Source organism: Molothrus aeneus, chromosome 5 (assembly GCF_037042795.1).
Source record: "Molothrus aeneus isolate 106 chromosome 5, BPBGC_Maene_1.0, whole genome shotgun sequence".
In the NCBI taxonomy this organism is placed as follows: Eukaryota; Metazoa; Chordata; class Aves; order Passeriformes; family Icteridae; genus Molothrus; species Molothrus aeneus.
The window spans coordinates 16,513,141-16,532,962 of record NC_089650.1 but is presented as its reverse complement, the minus strand read 5'-3'; the positions used below and the strand labels follow the sequence as shown (position 1 = coordinate 16,532,962).

The window sequence follows — 19,822 nt, the reverse complement described above, 5'->3', positions numbered from 1 at the left end:
TGTGACACAGCATACTCTCAGCCCCGAAGAACAGTCAGGCTGTGACGTGGATGAGATGATTTTCCTTGCTCTGCTTATGCTGGCGTTGTGCATTGCTGCCGGCTCTGCACAAGTGACAGAGGATTACAGCATTCAGTCTGTGACATGCAGTGGGACGTATGGTAGTGGCAGGAAATAAGGACGCTTGAGGAAGAACTGTTTGCATGAGACGAGGTACAGAGCCACACTGACAAGAGCTGTACTGTTCTGGAGGTGCTGCAGCCATAGCAAGCTCAGGTGTCTATGCCCGCTATGCTGTCACAGAGAGTTGGGATGGAGGAGGGCACATCCATCAGTTGGATACTTCTTGGATTTGGGTGGTAGGTGAAAGACAACCAACAGTCATTGTAAGCCAAATGGCAATCCTGTTTCAGTTACTGAAGACAAGAATGTATTATGCCTTCTATGAGCCCTTTCCAAACCCTTTCCTGTCTGCTTGTCCTCTCGCCTCAAGTGGGCTACTTGTACAAGGAATTCTGTGCTGGAGCAGGAGCTGGTATTCATATATTACTGGCACAAGTGTCCACCTCACCTCACTCTTTGCCACCTTGTGACCCCATATTATTTGAGACAGAGAGGTTCATGTAGCCATATGAAAGAAAGGATAAACTCAATTTCCTTCTCTTGGTCTGAGGTGTTGTAATCTTCCTCTGGTAAAAAGTAGCTTTGGAACTTGCTTTTTGCAGTGGGATTTGTTAGTACATCTTTCCAGGCCTCAGTGGTGGTCTAGGATGTGATCAGACATCCCAAGTCTTCTTCACTCTTTCAAGTGTCAATTTTAAAATGTATTAAATCAACTGTGGTGTTTTTTTCTTTTCTTCTGTGCAGTGTTTGAAAATAAAGATAAGATTGTGATCATCATGGAGTATGCAAGTAAAGGAGAGTTGTACGATTACATCAGTGAGAGGCGGCGATTAAGCGAAAGAGAGACAAGACACTTCTTCCGACAAATAGTCTCTGCTGTGCATTACTGCCACAAGGTGAGCAAAGGATTTAATGGTAAAAAATGCTGTTTCAAGGCTGATTACTGGCATATATTTCAAAGCATGTCTGAGGCAACAGCATTCATTATTAAGTATCAGAATACATGATTTTATCAGTACAACAGAAGATCCTCATTAAAAGCACTACACTGAACTAGTGCCTTTTTAAAGACAAATGATGTTTTCCTGTGCTATGACAGATACCAGACACACCCTTAGTTTAGGCAAACCTTGCATTTTTGCCTTTAAAATATTTCTCCTGACATTTAAAAACTCAAAAATTACAACATCAACTAAAGAAGGCATCCCATATAACCTCTACAGCATTAATATTAATGCATTCAAACAAGTGTTAGTTTGCAATTTGAATACACTAGTAAACAACTTTAGAATAGGAGATATAATATATGAAAGAAAAAGCTAAGAGAAAGCTATGAGGTTCATGCATGAGCTTTAGTACATACTCATTCTGGATAAGTAAAAGTAACTTTACCAGATATAGCAGGAAAGATACCATTTGCTAATGACCTTACCCATCATGGTATCCACTTGGAATAACAAATCAAGCAATTAAACCCAAGGTAGCTGACTGGCTGTCATCATGGACCTTTTATTCCTGTTTATGAAACAACTGCATAGAGCCAAAACTTGTATGAGGCTAAAGGCAATGAGCAGCTAACACAATTTTAATTTGAATTCTTAAAACACTTAAGTCTCTACTTGAATTCTGATAAAAAATGGGATTTGTCGAAGTCCTCACCGTATAGTGCTGAAAAGCTGCAGTGCCATTCCTGATGCATTTAATTTTCTCAAGTTTCTGTAAAGAAGGCTCTGACCTAGACCCAGTCTGTTTGCTTCCATATCTAACATTTACAGTCCTTTGGGATTATAACTCCCCTGATCCATGATCCACATGGCTACTCATTGGAGGAATGGGGCTTTTATAGGGGCTAACGTCATTGACAGATATTGGTTTCTCGTGCCTGGGAAGAATATCCTGCTTTCACACAGTGGGGGCAGGATCCAGGATGAAATTAAGTTCTGAGAATACATCCCCCAGCCCTCTGCCCCCTCCCCCGCCCCCACCCCCTGATGTTTCAGAGTGTCTGTGGGAGGACAGATTCCAGTCATTCTTCCCTTAACCACACACCAAGTGACTAATACAGCGCCTGCCACTAGTCACTGGGCCATGAGTGTTATGACAGTGAAATCAGCCCTGAAATGTAGATGTAAAGACCACCCTGCCAGCTCACCTTTAATTTTTCTAATATTTTCTCACGCTCTTCCCCATTTTTTTCTTCCTTGTTTCAGAATGGTGTTGTCCACAGGGACCTAAAATTGGAAAACATTCTTCTTGATGACAATTTTAATATTAAGGTAAGATTCTTTTTCTCGATTTCTCAGAATGGATTTGCATGTTTTATAACATTTTTACCCAAGGCATTAGAAGAGCCATTGTTATGGTAACAGCTACTAAGCAACAGCATCTAGCAAGAGGCTGGAGGCTGGAGGTTGGGGGAAGACACCACTGATTGCCAGTAATACACACTAGATGAAGTTTTGCATACTTTGGAGGTGAAAGCCCTGTCCTGCCACACAAAGGCCACGATTCTAAGTGCAGTATCTACCCACTGGTAGAAAACAGCAGAGCATTTCGTGCAGTCGGGCTTATTGTACAAATGATATTATTACTGGCTGCTTCTGGGGCTAGGAAAAAACTGTTCTGGTCTACAGGGTTCAAGTGCCTCCTACAGAACAGTCTGAATGTTCTTTTGATCATGGCTGGAAAATAAGCAAATAGAGTTTCAAAATAAACCTAGTAAAGCACATGTGGTTCATTAGGAAATGGCCTTGGAACTTCAGACACAAACGTATACTTTGGGTAGTGATGTCAGTGATGTCATTTCCATGCCATTTCTCCCCAGTGAAAGCATGAGAGTGACTTTTTTTCCTGTCTTTTTCTTCTATTGTTTATAGCTGTAGCACAAAGCTAAATAATGCAGAGATTTAATTTCCAGAGTAATTTCCTATATATATATATCCTATCTGTATTCCTCTATAAAATAAGTGTAATTTCCAGGTGGCTGAACCTGTTTCACTTTCAACTTTTTTCCTTCTTGGGTAGCTGGATGTGAGAGTGGCTGGATGTGCTCATCCATGGACAAACAAGCAGAGGGAGGAACACCAAAGAGTTTCTGCTGATGCTTGAGCATCCTTATTTAATTAAACAAGTAATCAAGGAGCTACTTGTGTAGCCCAGTACCTAAATAGCCTGGGTCTTCCTTTTGTCTCTCCTGAAAGCCCTGGGACTGTAGGCACTGCCTTCTGTGCTTCACAGTGGAGAGATTGCCTTCATTTTGAGCTGATGTGCAATGGAAGTGGAAAGTAACATGTGGTAGTTGCCATCTGTGTAATGCTGATGACAGAAGCTAACTTGGATCAGCTAGTGGATTAAAGGCACATAAATACGTGGTTTCCAAAAATAGTCTTTTACAGAAGGCCCATCCAAGGCAATATTTGGGTGTTTTGCTGTTAGCATCCAGTGTTGGAGCAGACCTCCCCTCTCCTGTTCCAACAGGGACACTGTCTGCAGCAGCCAGAGCCGTTCTCAGCAGTGCTGAAAACAAAAAGTAGCCTTTCGAGGACATTGTATACAAATCAGGCTTCCGCAGGCAGGATGAGCTTTCTTTTCACATTACACGCCAAACTATCTTCCCAGCTAATCAGAGAATTCTTGAGAGAAATGAGGAATTTGTGGAATTTGCTAACTGTGGAGGGCTGGATCTCTGCACTGTGGTCCTCATATGCAAAACCAATCATTTCCTCAAGCCTCTGGGGAGCTGAGCTTTGTCAGACAGCTCTGCTCCTGCCCCTCTGTCCTTTATGGGAGTTGTTCTCCTGTGGGTAGAGCAGAAGGATGGGGCAAGGACAGGTGGCTTTGTATGGTCTGCACTTGGAGCTGACCCAAGGGCTTCAGAACCACAGATGCATTTCAGCTGCCATAGCGAGTGGCACTGCTGTGGAAGAAATTCAGGTGGCTCTGCCTCCTCACATACCTTCCAGTCATTTGGACATGCTTTTCTTGAGGGTTTCCCTTTCCTGACTTGTATTGTGTTTAAACTGCTGTAGGTGTTTTTCATATTTCCAGCCTTTCCTCAGCTACATCTCTTCACTGTTAAGGCTTCTGAGCAGGCAAGGCTGCCTTGGCATGGGGAGGTGGCTTCTTGGCTGTCCCCTAGTCACTACTTGTGCAAAGGGTCTCATGAAACTGAAAAACAGACTGAACTCAGGAAGGTATTGGTATTTCATACATCTTACAGTCAATATGTTTGAATTTGGATTGCTTCAAGAGATGCATAATGGTATGGTTTTTCTTTTTCTCTCTGCTCTCTTTTTCTGAACCTTGTGACTAAGGTCAGCTTTGAATACTTGATGGTAAACATACAGCCACTATTTCCCTGATGCTGAGGTTTTCAATATGTTGCTGTGGTTTCTGTGTTACTTGCACAGAATTTTACTTCCCACTTTTTCTTTGTTTCACTAAACAGTAACTGTTGGCAAGGAAACACATATGGAACCATAAATTATTTATTAGGAGTAAATTTATCAGGTCCGCATTCTGAAAGTACTTAGACGTGGTTTGTTCAGGCAGAAAAAAAATGCAGGAGTTTGGTATTGACTGAAGGCTTCAAATACTCAGGGGAAGGCATTTTCTAGAAATGGATTGATAGTCTTATCTGTACTTTCCTAGTATTTATATTTCATTCAGTGGATTACAAACACAAAATTGGCAGTTTGATTTTAAGAATGAGAAAATTAAAGGAATCTCTTTGTTCTTGGGTGCAATGTGCAATTAAATACATGTTTCTGATGAAGCCAGTGATCTATGCATTATGATTTAAAAAACATGTCATAATAATGTGAAGAAAAAATATAATGTTGTAAAAATGGATCCCTGTATAGCAGCTAAATAATACTTTTAAAACAGGGAATAAAGAGGACAAATAATCCATTAGAAATTATTATCCAACCTAAAAGGGTCCCGAGCCATCTTACTTGTTACTACACTAGCTTGGAAACCATTCTTAAGCTTTAGATAATTAAATGAAGGTCATAAAGGAGTGTGGAGACATAAGAAGGAGTTTGTTTTGTTTTTAAGAGCTGTGATGGTGAGTAAAAATCTCTGGAAGCAGAGTCATGTTAGAATACAGCAACAAGGAAACACCAGTGTCTGGAAGCACAAAAAGTACATATTTTGAAGAGTTCTGCATATCCACAGGCCAGTGATGGAGTGCAATGAGAGGAAAAAGTGATCCAATCTGTGGTGTATTACTGAGTTTTTTATGGACTTGTATGCAGTACTATTTCCTGCAGACTTTTACTGAAAACAACTAAATGCAGCAGACATAAATGAATCAAATGAGCTTTAAACGCTTGTGAGACTGAACATCCTTGTTCACAGTAGGGATGAGAACGGTTCCTAGGCTGGGAATTGCAGCTAAAAGAGTTATCTAGCAGAGGTTGACATAACCGTGTGATCAACCCCAAAGTGACAGAAGAGTAGAACAATGCAAGTATAACAGTAACATAATCCTGCTAACTGCTCATTCTCTTGGGCTGGTAAGGGGACACCAGTCAGACTAACCACTAAAAACCCCCAAGGGTTTTGTATATACAGACTAAATGTATGGAATTGGGATTTACTTTGCTGGAAGTCTCACCAACTGCCCATATATTTCATTTGCTTTAAGAGACGTAATTATTTCTCTATCTGCACTACAGAGAGACAGATTCTTAAGTGTCATAAAGCTGACAATTTCCATGAGTGTAAACTTCGTGGAATTTACATTCCACACTTCAACAATAACTTACATCTGATTTAACATAGCTATCAATAAATATGAAACATATACTCCTGAAGCAAGAGGAATGGAAGTCCACTTTTCTGCTCCTCCCAGTTTAGGAAGTTTTTTTGACTTTTTTGACTTAGTTCCATTTAAGTGTCAAGAACATGAAGTAATGTTGGCTTCTATTAATCTTGTTTTGGGGGGCATGACAATTTTAATGGGAAAAGCTGATAAACATCAGTCTGTGAGCATGGGAGTGGATTGTAACATAAATACTCTTTTCCTGAATGGTCAAAATGAAAGCACGAATGCCCAAGTCTGAGAGTTTCTTAGAGTGAACAATGGCATGTATCCCTATATGTGTGTGTGTGTGTATATATATATATATAAATATATTATATATAAATATATTTTATATATATATATATATATTCATGCACATCCGTATGCATTTTATACATTCCATGGTGTTAAGGAAATGTATTTTCATAAGGAATCACACTGTGCAGTGTTTGTCCTTGGCTTAGCTGCATCCTGAACGAAAATAAAAATCAATGACCAGCACGAATTTTTAACACTGAAATGATCCCATTCTTCCCCTGATTGACAGGGCAGACTTCATAAGGCTTAAAACTAACTTCCTGCTAGCCAGGCAGAGTGACTTGATAAGAAAGTGGAATTTAAGGCAATTAAGTGCAATCTGAGCCATGAGAATATGTTTGCAGACTGCAATTCTACACCAGCTGTTTTCAATGACATTCCAACCATACAATGAAGATTTTACAAACAGCATGTATTTAAGGGTTGAATTTTCTGCTGTTGGTTGATAATACGCTGTCTGAGGGACTGAGTGGATTCAATCTATGAATGAACATGTTGAGATGAATTAAAATTAATGAACAGAAATCAGCTGCTCTTTGATCAGGATGAATATAGATTGTCAGTGAAACACCTGCACAAGCAGAACATCAAAATAGGGAAGAGTGAAGCATGAAATCTCGTATCTGACTTGTGACTTTAAAAATTGTGTAAAAAGGATATATAAAAAGTTTGTATTTCTAACATGAAAGTATCTAACAACTATATATCTATTTCTGCCTGTTCGTAAAGCATATATGTGTTCCTGTTTTCATCTCAACTGTGTCTTCTGTAACTTCTGACACAGTTACAGTGTAACTGTACTAGTTGAGGTAGTAGAGACAAACACTTAACCTTTTCCAAGAGTTCACTGAACAATGTAATTCAACAGGTATTAGAGGCATAGATGATACACGTTTTAGAAAACCAAGAGTGAATGATGGTGCTGGCGAGTCCTTTTCTTTCCCACTCACTTTGTGTTTTCATGAATTTTCTCTGGTGAAAATTCCTGGGATTTAATTTCTGTCTGGTAGAAAAGACATTAATAAGGTGAAGAAAACCCAGAGAAAACTCCCGTCTTTTATATCTACAATACTTTTTTTATGCCTGTGCTTTATGGCTTTTATGTAGGCATTATGTTGATTGTGGGCAGTAATACAAGTATCTCTGGGAAGCAGAAACATTTTGGGTTTTAAACAAGATGAAAATGAGATGTGTTGCCTTGTGCTATGTTGTATTTTCAGGGACCCCCAACGAGGGAAGGAATGATAAATCTGACTCCATGTTCTTAGAAGGCTAATTTATTATTTTATGATCTATATTATATTAAAGAATACTAAACTCTAAACTATACTAAACTATACTAAAGAATACAGAAAGGATACAGACAGAAGGCTAAAAACATACTAATGAAAACTCGTGATTCCTTCCAGAGTCCTGACACAGCTTGGCACTGATCGGTCATTAAGTAAAAACAAATCACACGAAACCAATGAAACAACCACCTGTGGGTAAACAATGTCCAAACACATTCCAAAGCAGCAAAACACAGGAGAAGCAAATCAAATAATTATTGTTTTCATTTTTCTCTGAGGCTTCTCATCTTCCCAGGAGAAAATCCTGGGCAAAGAGATTTTTCAGAAAATCTGACAGTGACAGCGTAGAGAAACAAAGAAAATGCAGAGGTTGTGGGAGTATTTAGTGTTGCTGTCCTCAGCCTTTGTTTTGTAAGAACAAGAACAGAGAATTGAAGTAAATAAAATATTTGGACCTGATCCCGCACTTTTCTGGAATATTTCTGGAATATTTCTGGAATATTTGGCAATATTCCAAACAGTCCCGAGGGAAGTTTTGTTTGTGTTGGGCAAGCAGGATTTGGGCCTCTTGTTTCCAGTTAGGAACCAGACTTGTGTTTATTATCTCATGATAGACATCTCGTGATAGACATCTCGTGGGCTTAACAGCTTAGATTCCTCAGCCCCATGTCCCTGAATTTGGAGGAGTGAGTGACTGCCTTGCTTTGCCTCTTGTTCAGGCATAGCTGCATTCCAGATGATTTAAAAAATCACTTTCTTCAGTAATGCTCTAGCTTCCTGCAACACTCCTGCCTCCCTCCTCCTGTTGAATTTAAAGGTCGTGGCTTTTGGCTTGCATGTGTGTGATAAGAAGGGTGGTACTTTCTGCTTGCTTTCCTCTTGTATTAATGACTATACAAGATGAAGAGCAGTCATTGGACAGCAGGCTTCCCAGTATGAGATTGTCTTTGCAGGCATACGCAATTCATCCAGGATAAAATTACCAGCTGATGGTTGTGCAGTTGGTGGCCTCTCTGTGAATGGACCCAAAGCATCCTTGTTCCTAATCAGGAGGCCTTAACCTGGGGACCCTTCTTCTCTGAGGGATCTTTAGAGAGAAAAGTAAAACCCACATCGAGTTTTCCCTATGGCAGAGACAAATACAGCTAAGTCTTTCCTGATAAAGGATTTTTTGTTACTTTAAGAAATCATTAATATTACAAATGCCTTATGCAATTCTGTTTACAGATTGCTGATTTTGGACTCTCCAACCTTTATCATAAAGACAAGTTTCTGCAGACCTTTTGTGGAAGCCCACTGTATGCTTCCCCTGAAATAGTTAATGGACGGCCTTACAGAGGCCCAGAGGTAAGAAGGGTCAGTTTTTCTGTGGTGGTATGGGGATGTCTTTGATGATAATGTTCTTGAGAGGGAGTCTTAATGAAAATGTTACTGTACATGTGAGTTCACTTGGGTCTGTCCCGTATTTGAAGTTCTTAAGCTGCTTCACTTTTGTTTACATTGCCTATGGGTGGTTAGTGAAATTTAGATACCATTTTGCCCAGCAGTAGGTGCAGCTGGACATGATGCTGCTCTTGTGGTGCTAATGGCATTGAGAAGGGCAGGGATCAACTTTCCTGGGCCTCACACCTGTTGTGTCTGTATTTCAGGTTGACAGCTGGGCCCTTGGTGTATTGCTTTACACTCTGGTTTATGGAACGATGCCCTTTGATGGCTTTGATCACAAAAATCTCATCAGGCAGATCAGCAGTGGAGAATATCGTGAGCCAACACAGACCTCAGGTATGAAAAAGGAGGGAGAGCCACGTACTGAGCTGACAGCAGTTCAGAATGGAGCATTTTGTTTGGCCCCTTCCAACATGTTACAGTGTCATTTTAGAATGATGTACACCCCAAAAAAAATCTCATTCTCCTACTGAGTTCATCTGCTATAAATTCCATCTGGGTGCAGCACTTTTCAAAAGCTCTTTTGAAATTTAAGTTTTGTAGCAGATAGATTTTGTTTCCTTGGGGAGCTGTAATGGACTCTTTTAAGTAGATCTATGACAGTGGAAGGTTTGTTAGCTATTGCAAGTGGAATTGCTCAGACAAGCTGTAAACTTGTACAACATACTGGAACAGATCAGTCCTCTCACTACACTGTGGGCTACCACAAGCAGCGAGAAGGTGAATGGCCAGAGCAACACAGTCTCTTATTAAAGAAGGCAGGCCAAAATCTATATTAATGCCTCTGTGTTCACATTGGCTTCAAGGATAGCCCATTAAGTAGTCATCTGACAGAAGAGTAGCAGCTAAGTCTGGCTTATGGATTATAATGACTCCTTCCAGCCTTAAATATCTATCTAAACATTATATTTAAATTAATATTTATCTTGTTTTGGTTGTTTGCCATTCCTTTCAATTTTCTGTCTTCTCGCTCTCTATATGGAAATAAACCTTTACAATACACAGAAGACTACATTGTTTATGGAAAAAGTAAATACAGAAGCAATAATGTGTAGATAATTTAAAATACCCCAATGTTGTTTTCTTTTCCTCTAAGTTTTGTCATTAGAGTCAATAGGTTGGTGAATTCCTTCAGTAATATGGAATTATTAACTGTTTAATACAGTATAAACATTAATTTATTGGATAGCCCAGAGTACATTTTCCAGAGTGAATCATATTCTTCTGATAAAATAGTGCTCAGAGGCATTTTCCATCATTGACTGACAGTCAAAGCCTTGTTCCTTTTCACTTTCTCTGTAGTATGGAGCATTATTTTTGCTCATTTGATTGTCCTCACACTTCCATTTAAACTGACAAACCTAAGAATGCCCATGTTCTAAAAATGTTACATGCCATTCTTCACCCATAGATGCTCGTGGTCTTATCAGGTGGATGTTGATGGTGAACCCTGAACGCCGAGCAACCATTGAAGATATTGCCAACCACTGGTGGGTTAACTGGGGCTACAAGAGCAGTGTCTGTGACTGTGATGCCATGAGGGACTCTGAGTCCCCACTGCTGGCAAGGTTCATTGATTGGCATCACCGTTCTACTGGCCTCCAACCAGAGACTGATACCAAAATCAAGTGCCTTTCTAAGCCCAAAGGTCCTGAAGTCACACTAGAGAGACAAAGGTCTCTGAAAAAATCGAAAAAGGAAAATGACATTTCACAGTCCATCCAGGAAGGAGGAGCTGAAAATGCAACCAAACCGACCTCCAAGAGACCCAAAGGCATCCTGAAGAAAAGGAGCAACAGTGAACATCGCTCTCACAGTGCAGGTTTCATTGAAGGAGTTGTCAGCCCAGTGTTACCCTCTGCTTTTAAGATGGAGCAAGAGTTGTGTAGGACTGGTGTGGCCATTAAAAGTGTTGTAGAGGGAGAGGTAGCTGGCAAATATGGCACTAAGCAGTCTTCACTAATGCCAAAAAAAGGAATCCTAAAGAAAACTCAGCAGAGGGAGTCTGGCTATTACTCCTCTCCAGAAAGAAGTGAATCTTCTGAACTCTTGGACAATAATAAAGAGACAGTAAACAGTGACACTTCGCCAGGGGTCACAGAGCCATCCAGAAATGGGTCTTACAGCCATTCCTGCAGGCGTAAGGGCATCTTGAAACATAACAGCAAGTATTCTACCAACAGCATTGAACCTGCTTTGATTAGCCCTGACACACCAACGCTGGAGGCCATGGAAGAAATGGTCTTGCCTGTGGACGCGTTACCTCGAAGTTACAGTCGCCCTTCCAGCGTAATTAGTGATGACAGTATTTTGTCCAGTGACTCATTTGATTTGCTGGATTTGCAAGAGAACAGGCCAAACGGGCAGAGAATACGGAGCTGTGTCTCTGCTGAAAATTTCCTCCAGATCCAAGACTTTGAAGGACTTCAGAACCGCCCACGGCCACAGTATCTAAAGCGTTACCGCAACCGTCTGGGGGACAGCAGTTTTTCTCTTCTCACAGACATGGATGATGTGACTCAGGTCTACAAGAAAGCCCTAGAGATCTGCAACAAGCTCAACTAGCAGAGGGAAGATGGAATAGGGAGGGAAGGGAGTTACTTCTGTACCTTTATGATGGAGTAAGCCAGGTCACTGATTTGCTGACAATGGTGGGTTTTGATTCAAAGGAGCTGACTGTACCTAGTTAGCTGAACTCCAAGTAAAGTTACCCCAAAGCCATCTCACACTTCTCTAATTTTGTGTCCTCAAAATATTACCTACCTGACCAGAGAAAAACCTTTGGTCTTTGTATCTGTGATGAAAGCACATCAGGAGCTAGCAGACAAAAGCATCAAGACTTGATGGCTCAAAGTCAAAGCTAGACAGAATTAAAACTGGAAATGAGGGACACACATTTTGAGAGGTTTGTAATTAATATTAGATAAGCTTTTTGAAGAGATGAGCTGAATTCTTTAAGTCAGATTTGGATGCCTTTTAGAACAAGAGGCTTTATTTCCCTCTGAAGTTACTTGTCTGCGTACAGTGATTGCTCAGTGGGAATCTTTGGCTTGCATTATGCAGGACACCAGGTGAAGTGGTCATCATGGTCCCTTCCAGCAGAGTGACTTGAGAGGTTCTGAACATGTTCTAAGATAATTTGAGAGACTTGCCCAAGAAAAACCTCATGAGGTGTTTGTGGACAAGCAATGGAGCAGGCATTCATATCTAGACCTTCCACAGTGACCAGACCCATTGCTCTTCAGTGGGTAGAAAGTTCTAAAATTGTTTCCAACTACCAGCAAAAACAGAGCCACAGAAATGATAATGGCAACTGGAAGGAATGGATGTTATCAGCAGCTAAATGACCTTTTAAGGCATTTCAATCCATATGTTCAATCTGTGACTCTTTCAAAATGGCCAGCCAGATGAATGCCCAGAAAAAGATGGATCTGACAAAGGGTCCCAAGGGTTAACTGACCCTCCAGTCTAGAGTCGCTATCAGCAAATTGTGCCACCTTGCTGCTAGCTTGTAGTATTTGGGGGTGACAGTAGTTTGCAACCAGAATGTTAGGTAATGAAAAGGTTGTAGAATGTAGGAAATGGATAGAGGTCGGAAAGTTAATGGGAAGATGCCTTTCTGCAAATGAAAATGTGTCTAGGTTGGTGTTAACAGAGCAGAAAGAATTGAATGATGAAATGGTAACGGTAGATTTAATAACAGAGTTAGCATAAAGTTGTGGGCCTGCCTCTATCTAGTGTAGCTGGTACTGAGCGTGCAATGATACTAGTTTGAAAAAAAAGAAAGGATATGCATTTGTGTTCTCAGACATATCCAGCTATCCAGACCGTAGGCTTCAACTCCCATAAAGGTACCATGTGGGTCTACTGGATTACCTGAATGTAAGCCTATGTCAGAAAGGCACTGTGTGTTTGACAGGCCTGGGCAAACTGGAATCTTCAGGCCCATTTCAGTCTCATTTCCATGAGCACATAGCCCCTGGCTTTCTTGGAGGTGCACTGGTGTGATTAAATCACAGGTTTCAGCTGATGATGTCAAATGATCCAGAGCTGCAAAACTTGTATCCTCATACCCAGAGCAGGGGGGCATGGGACAAGTTCTGATCTCACTCCTGCCCTGTAACTGGAACTGAAAGCAGAGTTTGACCCACTGTGTCCCAAATTGTAGAGATGGTGCAGAAACCGAATAGAGTTCCTCTGGGGCTTCCTTGGGAATTGGGGATAATTCCATATATCAATGGCATCTGGGACCAGGAGCTATTTCACTTGCAGATTCCTCTTATTCAGTGTGTCATGGTACTTAAGTCTGCTGGTTCCTCCTAAAAATCAAGTGAGCTACCTAGCATAAAGATGAACCAGCTTGAGTTTCCTAAATCAATTAATCTGTGGAGAACCTTTACCTTTTACTTATCCACTTACACTGGACCAAATGTAGGAAATGGATAGAGGTCTGAATGATGAAATTTGACTCTGAAATAAACAGCATCAAAACCATGAAATCTCTGAGAGATGTACTCTCAGGTGGTCAAGTGAATCTGGCCCACTGTCATTTGCTCAGGAAGGGCAACTGCAGGTCACAGATGTGTACCTCTCTGTATGATATTCAGACATCTCATCTTCTTTCACAAGCCCTGCATGTGCTTTTTTACCCCATCCCAAACCAGCACCATTTTGCAGTGGTGGTTTGATTTAACAGGTTTGCTGTGGTGCATTTTAAAACAACTCAACACAGCCTCCATGGCCTTTCTGAAAAAAGGGTGGATGTGCCTTGCAGCCACAGCTTTTAACTCATGCCCTGGGATGTAAGAGCTGCATCCTCAGCTGGTGTGAGTCAGTGCTCTCCCATGCAGTGCTGTCCAATGCATCACGCCTTCCATGCACATCTAGCACTAAACTTTGAGTGGAGTTATAGAGATTTCAGGATGAAGGGAAGGGAGCTCAGCTGGCGGTGGTAGGGAAGTGAGGAGCATCCTGAAGGCTCCTATCTCCGAGGCTTTTGCCCAGGCCTGCTTCCTTGTGTACAAATGTGAATGAGTGAGTGACTGCTTGCTGCCAAACTGGAAATGTTACGTAGGGATTTACTGGCATGTTACTGGCATGTTACATGTTTACTGGCATGTTATCATTCCTAGAAGAGAAGAAAAAAACTTGACTGCACATTGTTACTATTAGTGTTGTGATTCTTATTTAATTTTTTTTTGTAATACAAAGTCAACTTTTTTATTTGAATTTGTCTTTTTTTTATTTATTGGTCTGAAAGCCATTTCAAAGTTATAATAATATATTTGGTGTAATTTAATTGGTGCAACATTATTTTACAGCTCCAGCCAAAATTGTTTGGTGTTATTTTTGGGGGTTTTTCTGTTTTTTTTCTCCCAATCCTTGGTTGGTTTGAGCTCTTCAAGGCACACAGGGAAAAACGCTGGATAATCACCCAAAGTGTTTGTATTTTTAATCTGATACTGTTTTTTATTAAATAAAATGAAATTACTGTAACTGTGAATTGTCTCTCTGTCTCCCTTTTATTTTTCACTGTATATCAGCATGAGCCAATGCCAAATGGTAATGAACTTGTCATGCAGAAATACAGCAGCATCTCAGCACTTTGTACCAAGTTGTTTATGCAAACCTCCTTGGCTCATTTGTGCATTTGAATGTAATGTGGGTGGCCACAGAGACTCTCTTCCTCTGAAGTACTTGGCACTGCAAAGCACACAGAGCTTTCAGCTCTAGAAAAGTTTGGTGGAGAACAGGTGGCTGGGGGTTTTCTGTTGAAAATAAATGAGGTTGATGGGCCAGGTGTGCTGTAGGTGAGACAGAGCTGGCTGAGCAGACAGAGCACAACTCATTTGTAGCTCAGAGACAGATGATCATGGTCCTTCCTCCTCCCTGTCTGGGAAGGGGCAGTTTATTGACAATGTTTTTGTTGGTAAAATTTAGGTGGTTTGAGCAGTAATTTGATCAAAAAAGACTGATGGCCATTCACTGCTGTCAAGTGTGAATTTGGTCAGATGGCTTTGAACAGACGGAATAATCAGCTAGTGAGAGGGTAAAAAGGGGAGTCAGTTTTCATTTTTTGGAATCTCTGCGATCACTAGAAGGTTTTAGATTTTTTTTTCTTGGAAAACAAGTGGACATCATAAGGGAAGCTGGGTGTTAGGTATGCTGTGTGTGCTGGGGACTTGTTAAAATAAAGGAAATGGTTGGCAATGTCTTTGTATTGGCTCCGAGCAAGACACCATTAAGCTTCACCCTTGATGCAGCCAGCCAAGATACCTGTGGTGTATTTTCTGCTTTTTTTTTAATTATAGGCAGTTTGGATTAGGATCCAAGGTATGGATATTATGAAAAAAGAAGACGGCTTTAATTGTTCTAATTCATTTTATCTCTCTTGAGCTTTTTAAAACAAGAAGCCATGGCTGTAGCTGCTAGATTACAACCACTTAAAACCCAGTGGGAATAAAGGGAAGAAGCCAATGATACAGAAGGGTAGGCAGATGTTAATACATTACAAAAGGAATTATTATCTGCTGTGTCCTAATTGAGTCAGGAATTATGAGGTGTATAGTCAAAGTCAGCACGCCTGTTCTTGCACCTGAGGTGAATAAGGTCTAATTGTGCTAGTGGTGGAAAATATACTGCAAGTCTCTTCTGTAACAGCAATTATGAAACAACTTCTTTTTTCTTTTTAACACATTAGTTAAAAAATTGAAGCTGAGGGCAAACTCTTTGTTTAATTTTAAAAATAATGACTTTTAGAAAGTTCTGGATGGCTGGGCATGATGCATATTTGTGGCAAGCTCTGAGGTGTAATTATGTACATGTTTGTACAGCTCTGAGTGCACAGCTCTAGGGTGGGGTGGGAACTCAGAGTTTTAATTTTCCTATTTATTACAGAAGATAAGTGCAGAGCCATATGCCGTAGCTGAAGTTACATAGTAAATCTGTAGACAGACTTGGTCTTCCTTTATGTTTACTGCATAGGCATTCCAGTGGTTCTCAGAAAATGTTGAGTTTTATGGTTTGGGCAAGGCAGAAGCAAGGAAGCAAGAGAGGAGCATTTTTAGTTACTGCAGACAAATGAATTTGCAGATGAATTTGTTATTGACTCCATAAGCATGTACAGTAAAACTTTGCAACAGTAGAGCCTCAGTTATAGCTACAGGGTAAGTTGTAACCAGCCTAATGAAGGGAGATGTCTGATACTCGTGTAAATTTGGTATATATAAGAAGCTTATCAGTTTGATTCGACATTTATCTCTGTGATTCACAGCTCATTTTAATGAGCTGCTTCTGGAGACAAATCTGCAGGAATGCTTTTGTGGAAACAGAGTTATAGAAACTCTGATTTTTGCTAGCATCAGCCCAAGGCCTCTGGTACCTGTTCGAGGGTTACTCATTTCAGGGTTTCAACTGAAAGTTTTACCACAGCAGAGAACAAGCTGGGTTTCCATTGCCATTATTGGTATTTAGAATTCAACTGGAGCCTTTTTTTATTGTCTGGTGGAACTGTTTTTTCCTCCCTGTCAAACCAAGACATCTTTCTCATAAAGGACTGAGTAATTTGGCTGGAGAAGCAACTTTTTTGGATAGATGATCTGAGCATTTTTGTTTCTGGCTATCTCTATTCTTTACTCTCTGCCCTATATTTCCTGGAATTTCATCAGTGCAGAAAACCCTTTGATTTGTGTGTCATCTGGCCATACAAAGCCCTGAATTTTTAAGGAAATGATATTTATTTGCACTAATGCTTAATTGTTCCTTGGAAAAGCATTTTACAAGACAATTCTACAAATCTCCAGAAGACTCCTCATATCAGCTCAAGTTCACACTGAGTTTTGCACCAGGCCCAGGGCCACAAAGGAGTTATGTAGGTGACTGCTATCAAAATAAGGAAATCAGCTGTGGGTGCTGGCTATAGGTGCACTTCTGGGTCAGGATATCACCCGACGTTTTCATTCAGCAAAGCATCTTGACTGCTAGTGTGAACTCAGGTTTTTTTGACACTGAGCACCTCTGAAAATCAGTACCCAATCTGTCACACAATAAGCGCCCTGCGCTGAAGCCTTTACTGTCAGAGACCATGTGGGAATGTTGGCATTGACCTGCCTTGACATTTTCTTTTTTGCCTTTTCCCCTTCCACTTTATCCTATTTACTTAACACAAATAAAGTGTGTCTCTCTCTCACGTAGTCCAAATCCTGCTTGCTGTCCTGTTTAGCTTTGCTCCATAGGCTGCATAAATCTCCTGCCAGGACAATGGGTTGAGCTTTGTTCCCAAGGTCTTTCTGCAGCTCTAACCCTGGCTGTGGCATCGTTTGGTCTCGGAGGCCATTGAGATCCATCTCTGCAGTGGTAGCTCCAGCACTGGTCCTTTGCAGCAGGCAGCTTTTCTTCCAGGATGCAGAAACTGTGGATGGAACCCTGACCTAGGAGCAGGAAGCTCTCTGAAACAGGCACCAAGCTGCAGGACAATTACAAAGCTGGGCTGCCAGAACAAATGGGTTAGACTGACCCAATATAAATCCCTGGAAGTTACTGGTGAGATTATACCCTTCCCAGCAGGAATCCCACTAAGAAAACTGTTCTCCTTTCATAGGCTGGGGAGATGCTAATGCATTTAGAAATACAAGAAAAAAAAACTGTAGAAGGACTGTCTGAAAAGCTGTGGAGGAGGGAGAATATTTCTTGTGGCTCTGCAGTACATATAGTTTATTAAGAAACCCTTCCAAATTTCAGCCTCAGAGATAACAGGACAAGACATACTTTAAATAGAACCTAAGGGAAAACAAATTAATAACAGATGTTAGGAAATATGTAAATATATATTTTTATTTACATACAAAGCCCTAGCCCTCGCTTGCCAGGCAAGAATGCTAGGACCAGAGTGTGTGTCATCATCCCAGCTGCCCTGGGAATTGTAAAAAATATTTCTTTAAATGTTCCTTCAAACTCTGTTCTCTTTAGCTGCACGTCCCACAGCTTGATGACATAATCAGAAGATTTCTTGAGACAAGGGATCTGCTGCCTGAGAAGAGATCTTTACTAAATTCCCATACAACTGTGTGCCACAAGGAATGTTCAGTTAGCTCCAGCCCTTAGAAACCCCAAGGTAGTTAAGACCCTTGCATTCGCAGGACAAAATTGTGTCAGGGTGGAAAGAGGCAATGGGTAACAATCAAGTATCCCCACATGGTGCAAACTGATGGTGACCCACCGTGGACTGTTGCAGTGTGATGTAATATCCTGTTTCAGCTATCCCAGTCCTTTCCCAGGTGTGCCAATACCCTCTCCCTTCCCCTCCCCTTGCCTCCTGCTGAGAGCTGTCCATCAATCTCAGCATGCCAGCAAGGGCGTTGTGTGATTGGCACAAGTTCAAAAGATGCCCCTCAGCCCTGGGGTCATTGGGCCATCCAGGTGTCACTTGTCCCCTGAGCCTTCCCCCCCTCCTACCTGGTTGGTGGCACACCTACCCCTTCCCTCCCCCTCTCCCCAGGGTTCAAAGACACGGCAACCACACGGTCCAGTATTCTGTTGGAGCTGTTACAAGATTCAGAGACCTGTGACCCTAGAATAAAGCTCTGGATTAAACCCTCTGGCAGAATCTGTCTTTTCTCCTTCACCATCGCCTAAAGCCTTTCCATCAGAGGTAAACTGAGTTCCTGCTTGCCTGGACTTGTTCCAAGTGCTAGCTGCCACTTCCAGCCAGCCAAAGGTGTCTCTGAGGTGAAATACCTCAGTTGCCACCTCTGGTCCAGCAGCAAGGGTCAGACGAGCCCAGGCATGTTCCACCTGATAATATTGAGATCATATTCCAATAGTGGACAAGCATCCAGCCTTAAAAACCAAATTCCAAGCATTGTGAAACTGTGACTGGATTGAGTGGGAATGGCTTCCAGCCACACGTGCTCATGATTTGATCTCTCCATATGAGGACTTGTACTTTGTACTTTCAAAAGTAGTGTTAGACATACCTGTTTCTGAGAAGCCAATTTCAGCTGCCTACACGTGAATTTTTGAAACTGATGGCCGCCATCTACTCTCTGTGAATTCAGCCTGAGCTGTGGTCCTGTGTGCTTACAAGGATAAGGCTTACTGGACCTCAGGCTGGACATTTCAAAACAGAGATACTCAGAAATCTTGAGTCTTTCCTTAGCTCTTCAGAGTCTTTCTAAATATTGACATCCCAGGGCATTGTAGACTTTTGGGGAAATTGTACAATTCCTCAGCTGAATAGGAATTTTATCATTAGTGTGATTTTTTTAGGAAATCAAAATGTTCTTAATTTCTCAGGAGTGTATGACTGCGAGTACTGCATAGAAGACAGGAAGCTTCAGCCCCTTGGAAAAACAAGACACTTGCAAAGCTTTCAATATCCCAGAACTTGAGTGTTACAGTTCAATAAACCTGTCCTTTCCTAAGGGAAATGATGCTTTGGTCAAGTTTCTAGTGTGGTCTTATCCCGGGGTATCCCACCAGACTAGTCTGAATGGGCATGGAAATTGTCCTATTTTGACATTAATAGAGAAGTCACAAAAAGCCCAGATGAGTAGCACGTGAACAACATCACATGGCCTATGAAGAAGTAACTGCAGTTGCTTTTTACTAGAGCCAGAGTGTTGCTTTCTGAAAAGTTCCAAATTATTATCCTTATCTAGCAATGACTTAGGCAGGTAACTCTGGAACAAACAAAACTATTGATGATTACAGAAAACATGGCAGAGTAAGGGCAACATTTTTTCTTGGTGAGAGAAGAGAGGAACAATCTTCTCTTGCACTGGATACGAGTGAATAAATTAATTTCCTCCTAGTGTTCTAAGTTGAATTTGGGGCA

General features: G+C 41.2%; 1 protein-coding gene across 1 annotated transcript in view; it reads left to right on the top strand.

Moving 5' to 3' along the window:
- Positions 1-14,491, top strand: part of NUAK1 (NUAK family kinase 1) — a 47,015-nt gene extending 32,524 nt beyond the window's left edge. The window contains exons 3-7 of the mRNA XM_066550389.1: positions 868-1,019; positions 2,334-2,399; positions 8,770-8,889; positions 9,192-9,324; positions 10,400-14,491. Coding sequence (XP_066406486.1) covers positions 868-1,019; positions 2,334-2,399; positions 8,770-8,889; positions 9,192-9,324; positions 10,400-11,553 — 1,625 coding nt within the window. The 3' untranslated portion in view covers positions 11,554-14,491. The remainder of the gene's footprint in view (positions 1-867; positions 1,020-2,333; positions 2,400-8,769; positions 8,890-9,191; positions 9,325-10,399) is intronic.
- Positions 14,492-19,822: the final 5,331 nt, after the last annotated feature.